This window comes from Artemia franciscana, unplaced genomic scaffold (genome assembly GCF_032884065.1).
Source record: "Artemia franciscana unplaced genomic scaffold, ASM3288406v1 Scaffold_867, whole genome shotgun sequence".
NCBI classification, from domain to species: Eukaryota; Metazoa; Arthropoda; class Branchiopoda; order Anostraca; family Artemiidae; genus Artemia; species Artemia franciscana.
In genome coordinates, this window is record NW_027068640.1 from 154,856 (window position 1) to 174,877 (window position 20,022).

At 33.7% G+C, this 20,022-nt stretch overlaps 1 protein-coding gene across 7 annotated transcripts in view; it reads right to left on the minus strand.

Annotated features, from left to right (window-relative positions):
* The window catches only part of LOC136043716 (FGGY carbohydrate kinase domain-containing protein-like), a 66,529-nt gene extending 46,948 nt beyond the window's left edge, over positions 1-19,581 (minus strand). For 3 of the 7 annotated variants that reach the window (XM_065728619.1, XM_065728620.1, XM_065728614.1), the window contains exons 1-2: positions 19,494-19,581; positions 1,793-2,024 (exon numbers count right to left, since the gene is read on the minus strand). In XM_065728619.1, coding sequence (XP_065584691.1) covers positions 1,793-1,966 — 174 coding nt within the window. In that variant the 5' untranslated portion in view covers positions 1,967-2,024; positions 19,494-19,581. Of the gene's footprint in view, positions 1-1,792; positions 2,025-11,000; positions 11,211-19,472 lie in introns of those variants that run through there. The other 4 variants (XM_065728616.1, XM_065728615.1, XM_065728618.1 and 1 more) reach the window with 4 other exon arrangements.
* Between the last annotated feature and the right edge of the window lie 441 nt (positions 19,582-20,022).

The following is a 20,022-nucleotide window of genomic DNA, read 5'->3' on the forward strand; positions in this document are numbered from 1 at the left end:
GATCCTCAATCCGGTTAATCCGTCCCAACACAACCCATAGAGGCCCCTATCAAGTAATATCTACGAGTTAATTTGAAGCTGAAATTCAGGTAGGGTAACTCCTTGAAACACCAAGGACAGTGAAATGAAGTCTAATTGTTGGAAATGGTTGAGTAGAAAGTCATACAATCATATGTATCTCAAAAATAAGTCAAAATAGAAAATCAAATTTATAATATAAAACCTCCACATGCAGGTATGCAGCTTTTAGTAGTAACGGGTGACAAATAAAAAATAGACGTCTATAAAAAAATAAGTAAATAAGCTGCTAAAAACACATGGTCCAATAGAGGTTAAGAAGGTTTAGCTTTCCTTTGAATGTGTAGTTGTCTTTGAGAATGAGAAGATTGTTCATGTTTGAATTTCCATAAACAAAACACGTTGTCAAATATAACTAATTAGTTTCGCTTATGTATTTTCATAGTTCAATGTGGCAACACTGACGAAAATATGATACTGCTTTATAAACTTTATAGATTTAGGACTACCAAATGAAAAATCCTACACTTAGCCCCCATCTAACACTGTTTCTGGGACCATTGCTTTTCCTGAGGCCATATTAATTTCAATGTTTTAAAAAATATAAAAATTGCAACTTGGAATGTCACAAAACAAAAAAAGAATGACTATCATCTCCTTTAGTCGGTTCTACCAGGTTGTATTCGACTATAACTGATGCCTTGAATGTTTTACTTTTAGTCTCACTTTTAGTCATAAAGTGAGCCACTTTTATCCTATTTCCAACGAGACTTAATAGCTTCTTTCTCTATTATGAGCCCTGCTATCGAGAGCTGTTTACACATATCGTATTTTTATTAGAAAATTACTATGTCCAGGTCGGTAGAAATAGGGATAGATGGTATCCCTGCCTTGGTAAATTTGGTTTTGGAAAACAAAAACAGTAATGGTTACAAACTGTTGCAATTTCGTAGGCATAACAATCTAGTTATAATCAATTCAGTAATCAAAATTTCTGTTTCCAACCTAAGCCGACTTAATAGCTTCTTTCTTTATTACAAGCCCAACTATCCACAGCTTTTTACACATATCGTATTTTATTAGAAAATTTTTATGTCCAAGTCGGTAGAAATAGAGAGATGGTATCCCTGCCTTGGTAAATTTGGAGCTGGAAAACCAAAACAGTAATCTAGTTATAACCAATTTAGTAATTAAAATCTGTACCCATATGACCTTAGGCACCTTAGCAGGGCCCTTATTTTGTGTTGATCTACAAGTCTCAATTTAAAATACCCAAAATAAAACTTAATACAACCAAAGATGAACTTAAATTATTTTTCTAATTGGGTTTTACAAGAATTAAATGCAACTCTTCTAATCAACTATTCAAGACTCTTCCAAGCATGATTCTACTCCCAAAGGAAATATTTGTTGTAAGATTACAACAAATACATATTTTATATTATTACATTACGTTATTACATTTATGTTATTACAGTATGTAATTACAACAATTATGTTATTATATTTTGTCATTTGTAATAATACGATAATTAATTGTAGTTTTATCTTTCTATGGAAGTTTGCTGTTTTTTCACTTTTTCCTGTTTTTCTTATAACTTTTTCTTTGTTATTAACGGTATTGTGATAGCTTAAGGGGCTATATTTTATCTAAATAATACCCAAACAGAAACCAAGTATAAAATATATCAAACACTAAAATTAATAAACACAACAAAAGTCAAAACAAATTTAAACATTTCGAAAAAAAAATAGAATGCAAGTTCAATCTTACCTTGATACACAGTACTACCGAATTCCAAATATTTTCGGTAGACTGCATGAAATAAGTTCCATACTCGCTCCATGTTGTCAATGGGTGACTAGAGTATTTTATAATCTTCCCTGAATAGTTGCTTAAGCATGCCCTCACACTTCCTGTCCCAACATCTATTCCAATATAGTACATAGTTGGTTGATTAGTTTATGGTTAACTTAGAATTACACAGACGCGGTTGCCTTTTATGCTGTAACAAAAACTTGTATTATAACTCAATAGTTATTGAAGATAAATGCAGGAAGCAGGGGCGTAATTTGATATGAAGCAGGGGGTAACTACCCCTCCAAGACCTCAGTTTCCTCCCAAGACCCCGATTTGCCCTGTCAGCTGAAATTTAGTTTCTCCAAAAATCTTGACAAAACTAAGATAACCTTGCATAATGCAAACATCCACAGAAACGGGTCAGTTTTCTTTAGTACGGTATATATTTACCGTTTGTACTATATGGCTCACTTTTCAATTTTTATTGTCATTTTCACTTGACTTGGGAACACTGGCTCCAATTCGTCCCCCCCCCAGGTTTTGACAAATTTATGCCACTGGCAGATAGGAGGAATGTACGAATTCTCAATCATAAACAACAAGATGAGCCCAGAAAACCTTCTCCCCAAAAAAGACATTGTCGTTTCCAACTTTTTCACTCCCATCCACCTCACATAAAATTCCACTTCAAATCTATCAAAATCATTAAAACAACAGGTTATAGCACGCAATTGAAGAATTTGTTTTGAGGGAAGGGGTCAACAAAGCAAAAAATATTTTATATATCCATTAGACTAAAAAATCAATAAACATCAGTTGTATACAAATAAAAGATTTATTACTGGAACATTATTATTTAACTCCCCATAGTTCATGTTCATAGCCCATGTTCAGAAGGAAGGAGATGCTAACGAGGAAGGAAAACTAACGGTTAAATACATTCCCATGAAAGATGTATAAAGAAACGGAGCACACTGTGGCGTCCCCGGTTCAAAGCAACACGATCCCATTCCCTGGAATAGGGGCGAGCTGTTCCCTGTGAAATAAATCTACAGAAAAATGGATTTCATATTTATAGCTGGAATGTCATATTAGTTAAGCGAGAATCAAAATTCTGATATAACCTGCTGCCGTAAAAACAACGCTCATTGTCATCTTTTCACACACAAAATATTGTGTTGGCATATCCTGATAAGACCCAATGAACAAATCATCAGGCAAGTACTTCTGGCTTCCTTTCGCCCAGATTAGCATAGGCAACTAAACAGTCAAATGAAAAATTGATGGGTAATAGGGAGAAACAACCACAAGACCATTGATAGACTTCAAAAGTTTGGCATATAAGAGGATGGCTGATGGCTCTAATTTGCTAATGAGTTGGCACAAGACCATAACAGATGGAAATCTGCTGGATGGGTGAGACGCTCAGAGTTGGTCCTGCAGAAAGTACAAGAAGATATGTGTATTAAATCATGAGACAATTCATATTGAAAAAAGCCATGATAGGCACCAGGGTCCAAAAATACATTGAAGGGGCCTAAGTATCCTATCGTCAATTTTAAATCTACAAAGAGGCACTAGGGGCCAGGATTTCTGTTTAAACAAGACTTATTCTGACATTCTATGACCATTAATTCAATATAGACTATTTAAAATCAAGTTTTGGGCATCAAGTCATGGCTAATTGTAGAAAAAAAACAATATAGACAGTCCGAGTGAGTGAGAGGCAACTCTGGCATTAAACCTTTTTAGGATTGTATAAAAATGATGTCATATCTTCCCATAGATGGCTCAAAGAAAGGGCACATCAAGAAAGAGCATATCAGGCCATTTGAGACCTTATTCTCGATCCAGTTGAGTCCGCCCCAACACGAATTATAGAAGCCCTAGAGTTAACCTAAAGCCGAGATTCAGGAAGAGTAACTGCCTGAAGTACCAAGGACAGTGAAACAAAGTCTAATACTTTAAAATGGTTGAGTGGAAATTCACATAACCATATAAAACTTGAAATTAAGAAAAATCAGCAATCCATTTCTTATTAAAAATCTTCACATGTATTTATGCAGCTTTTCGTAGTAGCAGGCGCCAAACAAACAAAAGAAGTCTGCAAAAAAAAAAAAATTGAGCTGCTAAGAGCGCATGGTACCATAGAGCTTAAGAGGGTTTAGCTTTCCTTTGAATGTGTAGTTGTCTTTAAGAATCAGCAAATTGTTCATGTTTGAATTTCTACAGACAAAACACGTTGTCAAATATAAATCAGTTTTACTTATCTATTTTCACGGTTGGATGTGGCCACACTGACAAAAATATGATACTGCTGTATAAACTTCATAGTTTTAGGACTATCAAATGAAAAATTTTACACTTAGTCCCCATCCAACACCGTTCAGGGACCATTACTTTTCTTAAGCCATAATTTCAATGTTTTAAAGAATATGAAAATTACAGCTAGGAATGCTTCAACGTTGAGAACTATCGGGACGACATCGTGACTGACAAATTCAGAACTTTGAACTAGACTTATTAGGAGTTTTAGAAATTCATATCCCTCCTTGGTCAAATATGGTTCAGAAACATGGGCATTCCAGAAAACAGCAGAGGATTTGCTAGATAATTTTCGCAGAAATTGCCTAAGGATTGTTTTGAATACCCGACTGACTGACCTTAAAATTCCACTTTCTAGGGCTATAATGAGAGAAAATTTGAGATAGCTAAAACACATCTTAGGAAGAAGGATGATAGATCGCTAAAAAAAAACCGTCCTTTTTAAACAACCATCAAGGGCCAAACGAAAAGCAGATCACCTCGAATGGGGTGGGAGGATGGCGCAAGGAAATGTTGAGTGTTGTTTTATTATACTGTCATAATAAAATTGGAGGCGAGATTTCACTCCTTCTTACACCCTTCTTAACTTAGAGCAATGGATTACCATAAATAGAAAGGTCGGTCTTCGTCGAAGAAAACACGTGAAAAGAAACAATTCAGTTACAAATGGTAACTATCTTACAAAAGGTAAATCAGGAGTCAATTCCCAGTTCACATCTATCAAACATAAGTAGTAGCTGGTTATGCAATATTTCTATTCCCAACATATGATTAGAAAACCAAAACGAAAGAGTTTTCCTTGCCCTTCAAACACATATTAAGGAATTCCTCGCATAGATAACTCAAAGAAAGGGCACATGAAGAATAGTTCCAAAGTTCAAAATTCCTCTAAATACATAAAGAGGAGTGGTCAAATGGTTACCATGCATAAAAGTTATAAAAAGAGGCTTATTCCCTAATTCTCACTATTAACCATAATGGTTGCAGGAATAGCTGCAACCTAGTAAAGAATGAAATACGACCCATAGTTAAAAAAAATATATGTTGAGAAAAAATTGCAATTAGTAGTTGATTATGGAATAGTAACTAGCATTTTGATTAGTCTTAATAGTAAATTGTTACTTTGAAAACCAGTTTATAGGAATTATCAAAAAATACCCTGAACCCGCCCCCAAAAAAAAGAGCGTTGGATCAAAACTAAATGTGCGACAATGAAATCATCATTGCCAAAAACCCTGTACGGAAAAGTTACAGCCCCTCCCCCAATTATGAAAAACAGATTTAAAAGAGATAAAAAAAGCCGCTGAAAGGAACAGTACTCAAGCACACACAAGGATAGTTGCTAAGTTGTCTTGTGATCTAGATGGTATGAAAGAGAAAAAAGACAGAGAAGAAACAAAGGATCATGGGGCAAAACCATAATGATGAGGATAACTGAGACAAAAATAGACAAAATGACCTAATCCCCTTTGGTTTATTCTTTAGAAGACTCTAATGAAAAAAAATTCGAAGGTTTTTCTGGTGTGGGATAAAAATTAAAAAATGTGTTACATAATTGTTCAGAAATCATCTACTGCTTAACAGAACTAGTCGGCACTGCAACATCATTGAAATCTGTTTTCAGATCGTCTTGATAAAGTGCCATGTGTCACCAAAAATGACAATTTTTTGGCGATGTCTAGAGTGGAAAGACCAGGAAGCATGAAAAAGCGTACTGTCGTAATATTTATTGTCAAAAACCTGATTTCTGAGTTTTAAAATTATCCCTCTCATCCCTGTGTTAAGTTCCATAGGTTGTGGAATCACTAGCAGAAGTGGCAGGCTCCTGCAGCAGCATAAAAAGATGTTTAGTGGCTCATTTTAAAGCTTTTGATCATACCTACGTGTTCTTTGTAAATTCGTCTTGATAACCCTATCATAATTTGGTTGAGGATCAGTATCGGGAATTATTAACGTGTTCCAAATTAAAGGGGATGAATCTTTCGTAACCTCTTGTAACCGCAAATATTAGAGATTAAATTCTCGTTATTCGGGTTCAAAGACGACAAGCGGATTAGTTCCCGAAAGTCACCTCGTTCCTCAGTATGATCAATATTTTATCACTGAAAATCCCCATCAGACCAGACCAAAGTATACACTGTTCAAAGAGTATTCTGTAGTAGATTGAAGCATCTTCTTCTTTCCGACTAAAGTTGGGATGGATGAACCTTGTGTTGTGAGCATAAATAAATAGTTTGAGTGCATTTTTGTCATGTGCATTTATTTGTCAACAAAATGATGATGGTGAAGTTTGGGGGACTAACGATAAAAAGCTCTGCGAGGAGCGCTGAACCGGTCTAATGCCAATTGGGATTGCTCTGGAGGCTAAGTGGAAGGTGTGGGTCTAGTGGGGTTGTAAAACTAAGGGGAAAATGTAGTCAGTGTAGGGATTGAAAGTGACAGACAAATTGTATTTCTCCTTTTAATGTGGTAGCAAGGGCAGCTTCAACAAGGAAGGAAACCGGGATTGCACTATCTTTGTAAAGGGTCCTAAGCAAACAGTTATCTGCATATTTCCTTCTCTGAGGCAACTGCTTACCAATTTTTCATTAACCGTGACTAGGAATAAAAGTAGTCCCGATAAAGTGCTTCGGGCATCTCTACAGTTAAAAAGCAGGGCCTCGGAGAGTATATTTTTGTATGTCAGCACTTGTGATCAATCTGACAAGAGGGGCGTCACAGTATTGGCTAAGAGAGGGTCACGTTCAAAAGCTATTCAGCAATAAGCGTGTCAGAATGCTGTGGTACAAAAAAAAGTCAAAGCTTTTTGGGAGTCGACTAAGACAAGGTTAAGTCAAACGTTTCATTTTTCTAGATTATTTTAGATATTACGTATCAAATACATAACTTTAACTTAAAGCCAGTCTCAAAAGAAACCTTTATAAGGTGTTGAAAAAAAAAACTGAAGTATAATAGGGCATACGTTGGTGAAACGCAAATCAGCAGATTATTATGAGACAGGTCCTATAAAACCATGTTATCAGCATCTTGAGAATATACCGAACCTTGTATGCTAAATTGGTTGAAAACATGTGCTAAAGGTTTAGTAATTTTGTCTGAAAAAGGTTTAATTAAATCAATTGGGATCTCCAAGGCAAGTGCTTGATTTTCTCAGCAGATTTTAGTTATAATATTTGAATGAGAAATTAATGGAAGGGTTGTACTGGAAGAAGCATTTGGACTCGTGCCAGAAAAAGGGGAGAGACTTTGCATAATGAAAGCAAGATAAAAGTTCAGATAATTGGCTATCTCTTTAGGGAATATTAATCAAAGAACGAAAATGATGATATTAATTTCACCAATTATGATCGACTTCAAGAAAAACAGGACAAAATTGATGAATATGGTGGACCTTTAGAATGCAGGCTTGCAGCATTATTTTGGAAGAATCCACAGATACAAAATAAGTCAAACACAAATAAAACCCTTAGGAACATAATGCCTTGGAACAGAACGTTTAATTAATTTTCTAAAACGTGTCTTGTTTTAGGTGTTGTCACAGTGCTTCTCCAGCATGTTTGTTTAATAAGATCAATAATAATTATAGTATCCTGTGTCAACTCAGTTTGAGCTCATCTAAAACTGAAAGTGACTGTCTGGATCCTCTTGAGACTGACAGTCAAATTCTAGATTCTTCTGAAATGGACAGTAACAGTGCAGATTGTCCTATGACTTTGCGAAACTATGACTACTATGAAAGTTTGGTTCCAGAGTACGAAGTGGAGGCTAGTGTCCTTCTTCCAATGTCCAAAGAGCAAATTTAAAATCTTACAACAGTTAATATTACAGAATAACAAGTTAGAAATAGTTTAGAGGGTTCTGTCTCTTTGGAACAATACAAGCTCCAAGAATTTGTCCAAAACTTCTATGCTCCCATTTATATCATAATGATTGCATTATTGCTTGGTTATAGCACATGCCCAGTCTGCCGTGAGTCTTCAGCTGACGGAACACGTCAAAAATTCCAATTTTGCAAGAATTTTCTTCTCAGTTTTCGTAGAGATCCTCTTTTTCACTGTTTTTTTAGAATGAGACATACTACAGTATAGACTTACCGCCTGTGCAGGTTGCAAGATGCAAAAAGGAGCTTAAGATGCTTGAAATCACTGTATTTCTCGTTCTTGGAGGAGATTAACTGGACAGTTAAAACCAAGAACTAAAGTACTATAAAATAAAATCTTTTTTTAAATTAAAAGGAACAATGATAGATTTTCAGGAAATGTTGTCTGACTTAATTTTTGCTGCCTAATTAGCACTGCACTGAAAACTACTACTACTACTACTACTAATAACTCACTGCAGCACCAAGCCGCCTGAGGCCAACACAGCTACGCACGCTCCTCCTCCAACCTAATCTATTTAAAGCCTCCCTCTTTACACCCTCCCAGGAAGTTCCCATTTCCTTTAAATCCTTATTTATGACATCCTCCCAACCCAGACAAGGACGACCTGCTTTCCGTGTAGCCCCAGACGGTTGGCCAAAAAGGACAATCTTCGGTAATCTGTCATCCTTCATCCGTAGAACGTGGCCTAGCCATCTCAACCTTTCTTTCATTATAGCCCCAGAAAGCGGGATTGAACCACACTTTTCGTACAACCTACTGTTTGAAATACGGTCAGTCAGCCGGGTACCCAGAACAATCCGTAGGCAATTTCTCTGGAAAACATCTAGTAAATTTTCATCTGCTTTTCGTAGTGTCCATGCTTCAGAGCCATATTTGACCACTGTCATCACTGTAGCTTCCAATATTCTAATCTTGGTTTGTAGGCTTATCTTTCTATTATTCCAAACTTTTTTTAACTGTGAAAAAACACCCTGAGCTTTAGCTATTCTACTTTTAACATCTTCACTGCTCCCACCATCTTTACTAATAATACTACCAAGGTAACTGAAGCTCCCAACCTGATCAATCTTTTCGTTACCTAAGGTCACCTGTTCATCTTCACTTATTCCTAACCTTAGTGACTTGGTCTTCTTAACATTAATTTTCAAGCCTATTTTAGCACCCTGAACTCGTAAAAACTATATTTTAAAAAGATGTGGATGTGAACGAGGTGAAAACAACTGTTTTAGGTATTGTTGGGATTTGGTCTGGGAATAAAAAGTTAACTTTTTAATCCACAAGAAGTTGCTTCAAAGGAAAGAGGGTAAAAGAAGAGCTCTCCAATCAGCAGTCATGGGATGGTTTGCCTGTTTGATGTTATCAGAATCATCTGCCAACTATCCCATGGAATAAACTGCAAGCAGAAAGGATAAGTCTGATTTGATATGTATTATATATGTATATGTATTTGATATGCATGTATTATATAGGTTAAGTCTGATTTTATAAGCAGTAAACATGATCCTTAGCTACTCTATGCCCAACGAAAGGTAGCTTAGGTACTTAAGATAGCTGAGTACAACTTACAGTAATATTTTAGGTAAGGTATAAAATTTCAAGTAATAAATAAATCTTATATTATCAAAGGATGGGATTTAAGGTAATAACTAGCAATGATTCAACCAGTAAATGGAACACTTTTACGTAAGTTAAAACTGATGAGGATACTGGCACAAAAAGGGACCCTGAGATGGGTCCAAAGGACTCCTAAGTAGATTAAAAATAGTAGCAGAAAATTTCATTTTGCAAAAATTTTACCCATTACCCTAAAATATTGCTCTTATCTAAAGGTAAATCTGAAGGTAAAGTAATATTTAAAGGTAAAAGAGGGAGTAAATATAACTCCCTCCTATCTAAAGGCTGAACTCGTGTAAAACTTTGCTGTTGAGTATATCGTAGGTTTCCAGGCAGAGGTGCATGCTCTATTGCTAGTTTTGGCCATGCTACATCTTCAAAAATGACAAAGAACTGTCAATATTTTCAGCCAAACTTGTAGCTATTTTAATTAGGCCCGAACATATTCTCGATTATTTTTCTGTGAATAATTGTTTAATCTGCTCTGGTCCTCTATCTGCTCCAGGAGATTTATTAACACTGTTTTGTCTAATGAATTTCCAGCATCCAGGCTAGAGTTCAGTGGTTACTGTATTCGGCCTACTTCAGTTCCTGCCCATATATTCATATTGATAACAACGAGACTGATGACTAATAGTCAGTGCCAGACCTGACTATTATCATAGTTATCATAACACATTACTTTTCTTATTTAATGAAATACGTCTCTTCTAATACAAGTACCCAATAATTGAGATGGAAGAGGAGCGTGCGTAACTGTGGTAGCCTCAGGCGGGTTGGTGCTGCAGTGAGTTGTAAGCAGTAGTAATAGTAATAATAATAAATATGTATAGTTCTTTAAACAATAATGTCATAAACACAAAAAATTGAATGAATTTGAGCACTGTACTTGGGGCTAAAATGCATTTCTCCAGTGTCCCTATTACAAACAACTTTTGCCTCTTAATTGCAACATCCTCCCTAAAAACTTGTGTCAGAGCTTTGACGCGGATAATTCCATTTCACAAAGGTCATTCTTTTTGTGAAATATTTGGAAAAGCAATATATAAAAAATTTTCATTATTTTCTTAAATCATCAAGCTTTTTTCCAAATTCCAAATTCGGCTTCAGGTCTGGACACAATACTAAAAACGGTATTCTTGCTTTCATCCAATATTTTCAAGAATGCTCGGTAAGAGGAAACATTCCAGTAAAAATATATTTAGAATTTAAAAAAGCATTTGATACAATATATTTTTATATTGGGTTTGTATTTGATACAATTTTTTGTATACTGGGTAAGTGTGGTGTTCATGGACTGGCACTGGATTTAGTTAGATCTTTGATAATAGAGCTAAAAACAGATGGGGGCAATTTACTCGCTCACTGTTCCTCTAATCCCAGGTCCTCTACTTTTTCTCATTTACATGAATGATCTTCACCGCACCTTGCCAATCTTCTGTCTCAACACGCATTTTGCAGACAATACCGAAATTTTACTTTCTGAGAGGAATTGTGAGAATTTGGTGAAGAAGCCAGATACTCAATTTTCTGATCACCATATAAACGTCATCCTAAATAGTCTAAAAGAACCCGGATACCCGACCCTATTTTTATAGTATTATCAGATAATGCACAAAGACATCTGTATCATATGCTTTTTGTCTGCGATCAAGGAAGAGTCGAAATACTTCGGCCTCTGATGTAACTTATTGTCTTTACCAGTGAAAATTAATGGCTTCTATTTGAAAGTAGTTGTGCTAGGTGAAAATAATTATCAGGATTGGACTCAGAGCTTTAATGATCAGCTGGAAAAGTATTTTGAAGAACCTATCCCTACTCTTTTCCCTTTAAAGTGTTTTGATGACCATTTATAGTTTTTGTGTTATAAAATTAAAATCCTTGCTTTATAAGCTTTGAAATCTTTTTCTGAAATTCAGGAAAAACAACTTGGCTTGGCTTAAAATCCAGCCAAAATATAAGAAATAGCACTTTCATAAACTTGAAGTCTGTAACTCTAACTTATAAGTCCCAGATTCTAAACTGTGTATTTATTATTTCTTTATACCTGTATTCTCCCCCCCCCCCACCCAAAAAAATATTCTAATTTAATCAAACATTTGTTCTAATTCAAGACAACCAGTCTGGTTTCTGAAAATAGAAGTTCTAAAAATAGAAACTAGGTCACGATTCTCAAATTTAAACTGGAATTCATGAAAAATTAAAATTTTATGGGGTAATTAGCCCTAGGCCTAGTCTTTCTTATTTTTTCTGCCAGTTCGTTATATTTTAAAACCTTTTGTTTCTGTGTATGTTTATAGGTGAGATAATAACCTACAAATTCCTTAATGAGATTCTCATCCAGCTGAATCAGAAAGCAACAAAGCTCTTTTTATAAAGGAAGGCAAACAATCTGACAGATTTTGCCACAAAAGATGATGTCAGCAACCTTTACACATACCTATGTGATCTCACAGGAGGAAAGCTTCTGAAATCCTACATATTAGATGTGTCTAACCATCACCTCAATCTCTCCTTCCAAGTTAAATGGATGGAGAGACCTTTCTTCCAATCTTCTCAGTGCTGATGCTGTTGTGTAGATTAATAATGATCTCGCAAGCCTACCCACTAGTACCTAAGAACTGCTAATGGATGATGGTGAAACTCTCTTCACATACGTATCAAAGGAATGGTATGCAGGTGAAAACTCACCTCTGATGACAAGGAAGGGCAACAGCATATACTTCCTAATACAAATTAAGGAGTAAATAGTCTCAACTTCAAGGCAGTTTTGAGACTTAAATTTTATGACTGAGACTGCATTTAAAATGTGCTCAATACAAGCAGATGAATGTGGAAAGAACATGATAGAGAAGATGAATGGACAAAGCTCTAAACATCTCATGGAGCCAAGAACATTTTAAAGCTAATTCAGTTTCCATGCAAAAGCTCTGGACACTTAAAGTACTGAGGTAGCACACACTTAGAGTGAGCAGGGATTGATTGCCACTGAGCTTGATTCTTCTAAAGCTTGTTCATTGACTAGGCTAGTGAACATGACTAGTACTGGCATGTTCTTTACCAGAGGCAGCCACAACAGGAGTAGCATAGTAATTGTAATTCTGGCCAACCTAGATCACCCCATCAATTTACTTTATTTTCAGTCCATTTTACATCATTTTAACATGAAATATTAAACATTTTGAACATTTTCCATCCCGATATTCCACATGAAAAAAAACATCCTTGAAAATCAAAGTTTGGTCTCATTTTTATACTTTTCCACAATTCTTATATACATGAACACAGGAGCTGGACCACATAGTTAATCAATCCAATTTACTTCATTTTCAACTGAATTTACACAATTTTAAAGAGCTGGACCCCCTAGACTACCCCATCAATTTCAGTCAATTTTACATCATTTTAACATCATATTCATATTACTTTAAAGAGAAATGTAAATGGAAAATAAATATAATCAAACCGTTAAAAAAGTAGACTTGGATCTAGGAATTGAATACAAAATTAAACCAATGAAATGTACAAAAACTAAATATAGAAGTTAACTCTTTATTGCTATTAATTTTTAAATTGAGGTGGTTGATATCTTTGCACTAAAACGATTTGATTCTACAGCAGCTGATTTTGAAAGGAAATTTTAAAAATTAGGCAAAGGTATGATTTTAAAGGCTAATGGAAGAAAAGGGAAATATTATAACAATTATTTAGAAATCGATATCAAACTATACACAAAATATTAAATCATATTAAATTATTATATTTTATCAGTAGTATAGAAAGAAAAGAATATAATTAAACTATTTTTTTAATTACATCAAAAATTCTTATTTCAGAAGACCTGTTTTGATCTTAAAACTCATGATGGGAAATTGTAAAAATGTCCGAAATTTTTATTTAAAATGGCGTGAATTCAATGGAAAAGTGGGTAAATTGGATTGATTAATGATGTGGTCCAGATCTTGTGTTCTTGTACCTGAAAATTGCAAAAAAAAGTACAGAAAAGAAAATATAAAAAAAAATGTGAAAAAGTATAGAAATGAGACCAAACTTTCATTTCCAAATACTTTTTTTCAATTTAAATGTTGAGATGGAAAATGTTTAAGATGTTAATATTTAATGTTAAAATGATGTAAAACGGACTCAAAATAATGTAAATTGATGGGGTGATCTAGATGGTCCAGCTTTTTAAAATGGTGTGAATTCAATTGAAAATAGGTAAAAAGATTGATTAATGATGTGGTCCAGCTCCTTTGTTCATGTATATGAAAATTGTGAAAAGTATAAAAAAAAGCATGCTATTTGATGTTAAAATGACATAAAATGGACTGAAAATGATGTAAATTGATGGAGTGATATAGGTGGTCCAGAATCAGCAATTACTATATTATGAACATGGTCAATCGCTATCATTTTTTGCATAATCTTAAAGGTTGAATTGCAGTAGAAGGGAACATAAAACTCCTTTGCTAAATTCATGTAAACTTCAGACACAGGATTTTAAAGGCATGCACTAGTTAAGGCTAGAATATTTTTTCTGTCACATCAGCTTCCGCATTTGTTCCAACATAGATTCTTTTGAGAGCCAAAAAACCTTTAGTCTTGGATGGGTCATATATACCTAACGGCATTTTTTTCGACTACCTCTGGACCCAGGAAATTTCAAAGGATGGTCTCAAATAAGTGGAGACATTTTTGCAAAGGCAGTGAAGCCTAACCCCCTCCACTAACTCCCCCAACCCGGAAACTGCAACTTTGTTGCCTTGAATTTTTTTAAAAAGTAGACTTTAAATGCTCTTCACAGTTCTAAAATGTGTAGAACTACAGACTCAAGGGACAGACAACACTGTGTGAGCTGTGATGTATTTTGATGAATGCTGTATATAGTTGAATACCCTGGGGACAAACTTGTAACATTCTAAGGGTATTTCCTTCAGTCCACTAGATATGCTCAGAGCAAGGTTATGGCAGACACATCTGACAATAACAATATGTAGATTGCCAATTTTCTCTAGAACCTTCAACCTCTTTATCTCTCCCATATTCACAGAGTCATTATATTATCCAATTCTCTTTTGGAATATTTCTGATTTGAAGCTTTTTACCTACTTCTTCTTTAATGTTTTGAGCTGTTGCTGATGGCACCTCAATGAGCCCTAATAAGTAATTGCACATATATTTGAGCTGAGGACACCAGAAGCAAGCTACAGTGGCCATACATTTAACAGCAGGTATGTCTATTGATTCATCCAAAGAGATTGAAAACTATTCCCCCTGAATTTTCTCTGAGAGAGACTGATTTGCAGCAGGGGCTAATTTTTTCACAGCCATAATTTGTATTTATCACAGCTGCAAGTAATTTTACTTGCAATCACGGAATCAGGCATGGGCTCTATGATCCTTAAAGACATGTTATGCTCTGTAATGAAAGCACTGACTTCATCATGGCATTTCTGACATTCTTTTCATGACATCATACTCTTCTAAAGTTCAACATTATTTGACAATGTTTTTGATAGGTTGGTTGTGTGCTGCTTTGCATCAAAGTTCTAGATGTCAAATTAAATTCTGGGTTTGATGTAACTTTTGCTATAACGTTTTTACTTTATCTTTTACAAACCCTGCAAAGGACCTGCATACCATTCTTTTAATCCTTCTGAATCCAATTTTGCAGGTCTTTGCCAGAAATCCAATAACAACTGAATAAGTACCTGTATATCTTTTCCTTTTTTGGCTTTGTTTGGATAGTCATATCATCCTTAACACATTTCGCATCAGTCTTCAGACTCTTCAAATCTAAGCAATTCAGGTTTCTTATCATTTTTTTTTTTTGTCTACTGAAATCATATCCAGATTGCAGTTTCTGCTGTTATTCTGCACAGGTTTGCTAGGATATTTGCATTCTTTTCAGTTATCTTTACAGTCTTCATTAATGCTTATTGCAAGTGCAGACCTAAAAAGATACTAATTCTAGAATGCTCTGTATAGAAGACCTTTTCTCAACCAACAGAAGGATCAGTAGCTGAAAATAAACTGAAGGAAATGCAGGGTATTTTACCAGACTTTGTTCACAAATTTATATGGTCCTGCAGAACATTCTTTGAAAATTGCTTTAAGGGTATTAACAAAGAAATGAAAATACAAACAGTATGCTGACAGCTACAATAAATGTTTAGTAACTTTAGTAAGTTTTTGCAACTGGAACATAGTTTGTTTTTTTTTTAAACTGGACATCTTATGCTCACAGACTGAAATATGGGAAGTAATTTTAAACTAGCCTATGCCAGGCTGAAAACCAGATAATATTTTAAAAAATGTACAGCCTTTGGAAAAATACAGGCTGTGTTGTTACTTTTAAATATAAATTTTTCTCTTTTAGACAGGTCAGCATAGTAATACACGACCTACTACAATTCCAAACAAATGCTTTGCTCCTAATAAATATAAGCCTTCAGAGAAATGTAGGGTAGGACTCAACTTTTTTTCTTTTTTTTACAATTTGGAGTGCAAAGTGTGACTCAATCAACTTAGGGTATAAGAATAAAGACTTAGGAATGCTAAGAACTGTGTCTAGACATAATCTTTCTTCCTGCAAAACAAAAAATAAGGTAAAAGTTAGCCTGGAAAATAGTGTAAAAAATGCAGGAAAATTCTGTAAAAAAATTCTAGACATACAATATAGTAGCACATAACCAGACAATATTGGCAAATCCCAAGTCTTTGGTACATTAAAATAAAGTAGCAATCCATCTATCAAACCATAACCTAAGCTCAAATATGGAATTTCCAACTTCCATTCTTTACATGAAAAGCTCACAATTTTGTCAAATAGCTAAAACTGACAAACTTGCTTGCATAAATTTTTAGGTAAATATTTTGCAATTCATATTATTGACCAACAAATAAAGTGAACATACCACTAGATGCCATTTCTTATGCTCTTTCTGAATGTAATAATTGATTTTCTTGCAAATTCAGTGTTAAACCCTTTTAGGACCATTGATAACAATAATTTCATTCTACACTTTTTGGATATGAAAATGCATTATAACATTTGTTTCAAACTTACTATTTAGCTCTAAATCCATTTTTAAAAGTTGTACAATTCACAAATATTGATTTGTCAAGATTAAGTTGATTTTAAAAAATCAAAATCAATCTACTACGTTTTTTCTTTATTCTATTAGACTGCTTAAAAGCTGCCATTTCACCTATATCTAAAAAAATGTCAAAGCCAACAAAAGGAACATGGCAGACAGAAAAATAGAGAAATTGTATAGAATATTTTATCCAGCTTAATCTTGATGAATTGCTGATTGTGAATTATATAACTTTAAAAAATTGATTTAAAATCCAATAGAAAGTTTGAGATTCATGGTTTAGGCCTTCTTTATACCTGAAAATAAGATTTTTTTTTTTTCAAAAAGGGCTTAAATTTGAGTTTGCAAAAGAAGCAATGTCAAGCAATTTGTAAAGGGCATAAAAAAGGCATCAAATCAAATATTTGCTTTATTCATAAATCACTAATATGAATAGCAAAATATTTAGGACCAATTTTTACTTCACTGTTTAAGATTGCATAGCCAAAGTTGCAATTGTTTTCCATAAGCCTACCTTACAAATGACATATTCCTAGTCAGGAGCACTAACTTAAGAGGGTATCTCATTTAGAGAAGGCAGTGCTGTTAGCAGTGACAAAAACTCAGAGGTTGGAGAAAATGTCATGTCTTTTTATGATGATTAATAAGTCATTTAATATAATCCAATATGAACTTCAAAATTTTTTCAAGGAAACTTTTCACCATTAATATACATACATATATATATATATATATATATATATATATATATATATATATATATATATATATATATATATATATATATATATATATATATATATATATATATATATATATATATATATATATATATATATATATATATATATATATATATATATATCTTTATGGATTTTTTTTCAAACATTTATTTTCTTTTTTTTTAATTCATTGTCTCTAATTGCTCATGATGTCATTCTCTGTGCATGTTTATTTAATTCTTTTGTTATTGTGGTATTTATTTTGTCATTCTGCTTTGTGTGGTAGGCCATGGATTCAGTATTTGATCTTCAAATAGTCTTACTTATGTTGTAAATATTGATAGGGTTACAAAAACCACAAGCTGTGCTTCTCTGTAGTGACCCAGTGTGGACTATTTTATTTGTTACACATAGTATATCAATAAATTGAACTGAATTAAAGGAGGTGCAGCAGCAGCATATATTCCAAGGCATTATAATCAGATAAGGTGCCTTAAATTCTTATCAGTGATAACAGTACTGCCTCCTCTAAAGGAGATACCTTCTATCTTCTATTTAAAGATATAATAAAACAGATAATTTTGATTTTGAAGTGATTAATTTCCCATTCCCTGAAAGTAATAGGCTATACACTCAAATATCAAATATTCAGCATTTTACTCACAGTTACTTAGATATGCAAGGATTTATAGTAATTATATTGATTTTAAAAATAGATGTACAATTTTAAGCCAAAAATTGATTTTAAGAGGTTTTCCTGCAAATAAATTAACTTGGCAATTTAAAAGATTTGGTTTTCATTGTAATGAACTTTTAAATAAATAACAAAAGAATTATCTTGAAATAGTTAGTGAAATCTTTGGTTGATTTTGATTTTCCTTGTTACTGACTTTGTCATGTCCCTATGTTTTGACAATGGATTTCTGGAGGATTTTGCATATATTGTATTTTTAAAAGGTCTTATTTTGTATTCATTTCCTTGAATTTTATCTAGGTCACATTTACATCAATACAGAAAATTTGATATAGTGAAAAATTTTTAATAGTTGTTTAGTATTAATATAGGTTGTGAATTGGTAACATAAATACACAAGGGCCAGAACCAAGGTATGATAAGCTTGTTTTGGTGTTACTTGGTTGTTCTACATTTGTTTTTTCATAGGCATATATTTTGGAGGTGATACCTAGCACAGGGATACCATAGGGAATTTAGGGTAGGCATGCCACTTGCCTGGGTAGGGAATTTAAAGTGCCAAAACCCTATAGGCAAGTGTATATTCTCCTGATAAGCCCTTGTGTTTGGCTGTTACCTCGGAATTATTTGTCCTTTTTTTACTGTTTTTAGTATTTGGTAAATGATAACTTATGCTTACTTACAACATGATTGCCTGTCCATGAATTATTCTTTATGGTTGATTGTGTATGGCTATGCTGTTTGACCTATGTAGGCTAATTGTATGGATGAGTAGGGTTAAGGCCTCATTCAAGTACTGATCTATATTAATTACTGATGTAGGAAAATAGTCTTCCTTTTCTTCTTTTGTCTTCTTTTTTTTGTGATTGTGCTGTTGCATTGGTGATTTCTTTATTCAATATATAAATACTAATCAATTGTATTGAATTAAAGGAGGTGCAGCAGCAGTGTAAATTCCAAGGCATTATAATCAGATAAGGTGCCTTTAAATTTTTATCAGTGATACCAGCACTGCCTCCCCTACATGAGATACCTTCTAAACTTAGTGCTCCTGACTGCATATTCTTGACCTGATCACAAGCAATATATAGACCTAAATAATAAGCTGGCTATATGACTACATATTTAAGGGTAAATGTAGGTTAAAGAAGTCCCCCCCCCCAAATTGAACCAGCATATAGACCTAGAGTAAAGAGTGATTTTCTTATAGCCTGATTCTACGCCAGACATACTAGAAAGTATCTGTGCCACTTTACGGCCCGACTCTTATGCAGTAAAAAATATGTTTTCATTTGAGAGGTAGCTAATCTGCACCTTTCCATATTAAAGCATTACCAATGACTCAAATGTTAAGCATACTTCAACAGGCATTGGCCTTGTGACTAAAGTTTTAAATTTGTTGCTAATTTTATGAAATTTTTTGAAAGTTGTAAAGGTACGCTCGCACATAGCCCAGTTGTATCTCCGAATCCAATAACGCTTAAATTTGCTTCTGGGATTTATATATATATATATATATATATATATATATATATATATATATATATATATATATATATATATATATATATATATATATATATATATATTTATGTAAATATCCCCTCATTATATACCCCCTCCTAAAGTATTATATTTCATCAAATTCTAGTATATTTTATTAGGGTCAACCTAATTTCACTTCTTGGGTGTTCTTGGGATATTTAACAGGTACTTTTTATCATTCTAATAATACACTTCATTTATAGGTTAAAGTGCTTCAAGTACTACATGCTGCTTCCAAAATTCTGTCAGCCGCATCTTACTTTGTTAAAAATTGAGGACTAGCTTGGACTGAATTTATTGATGAATGTATTTTACTCGG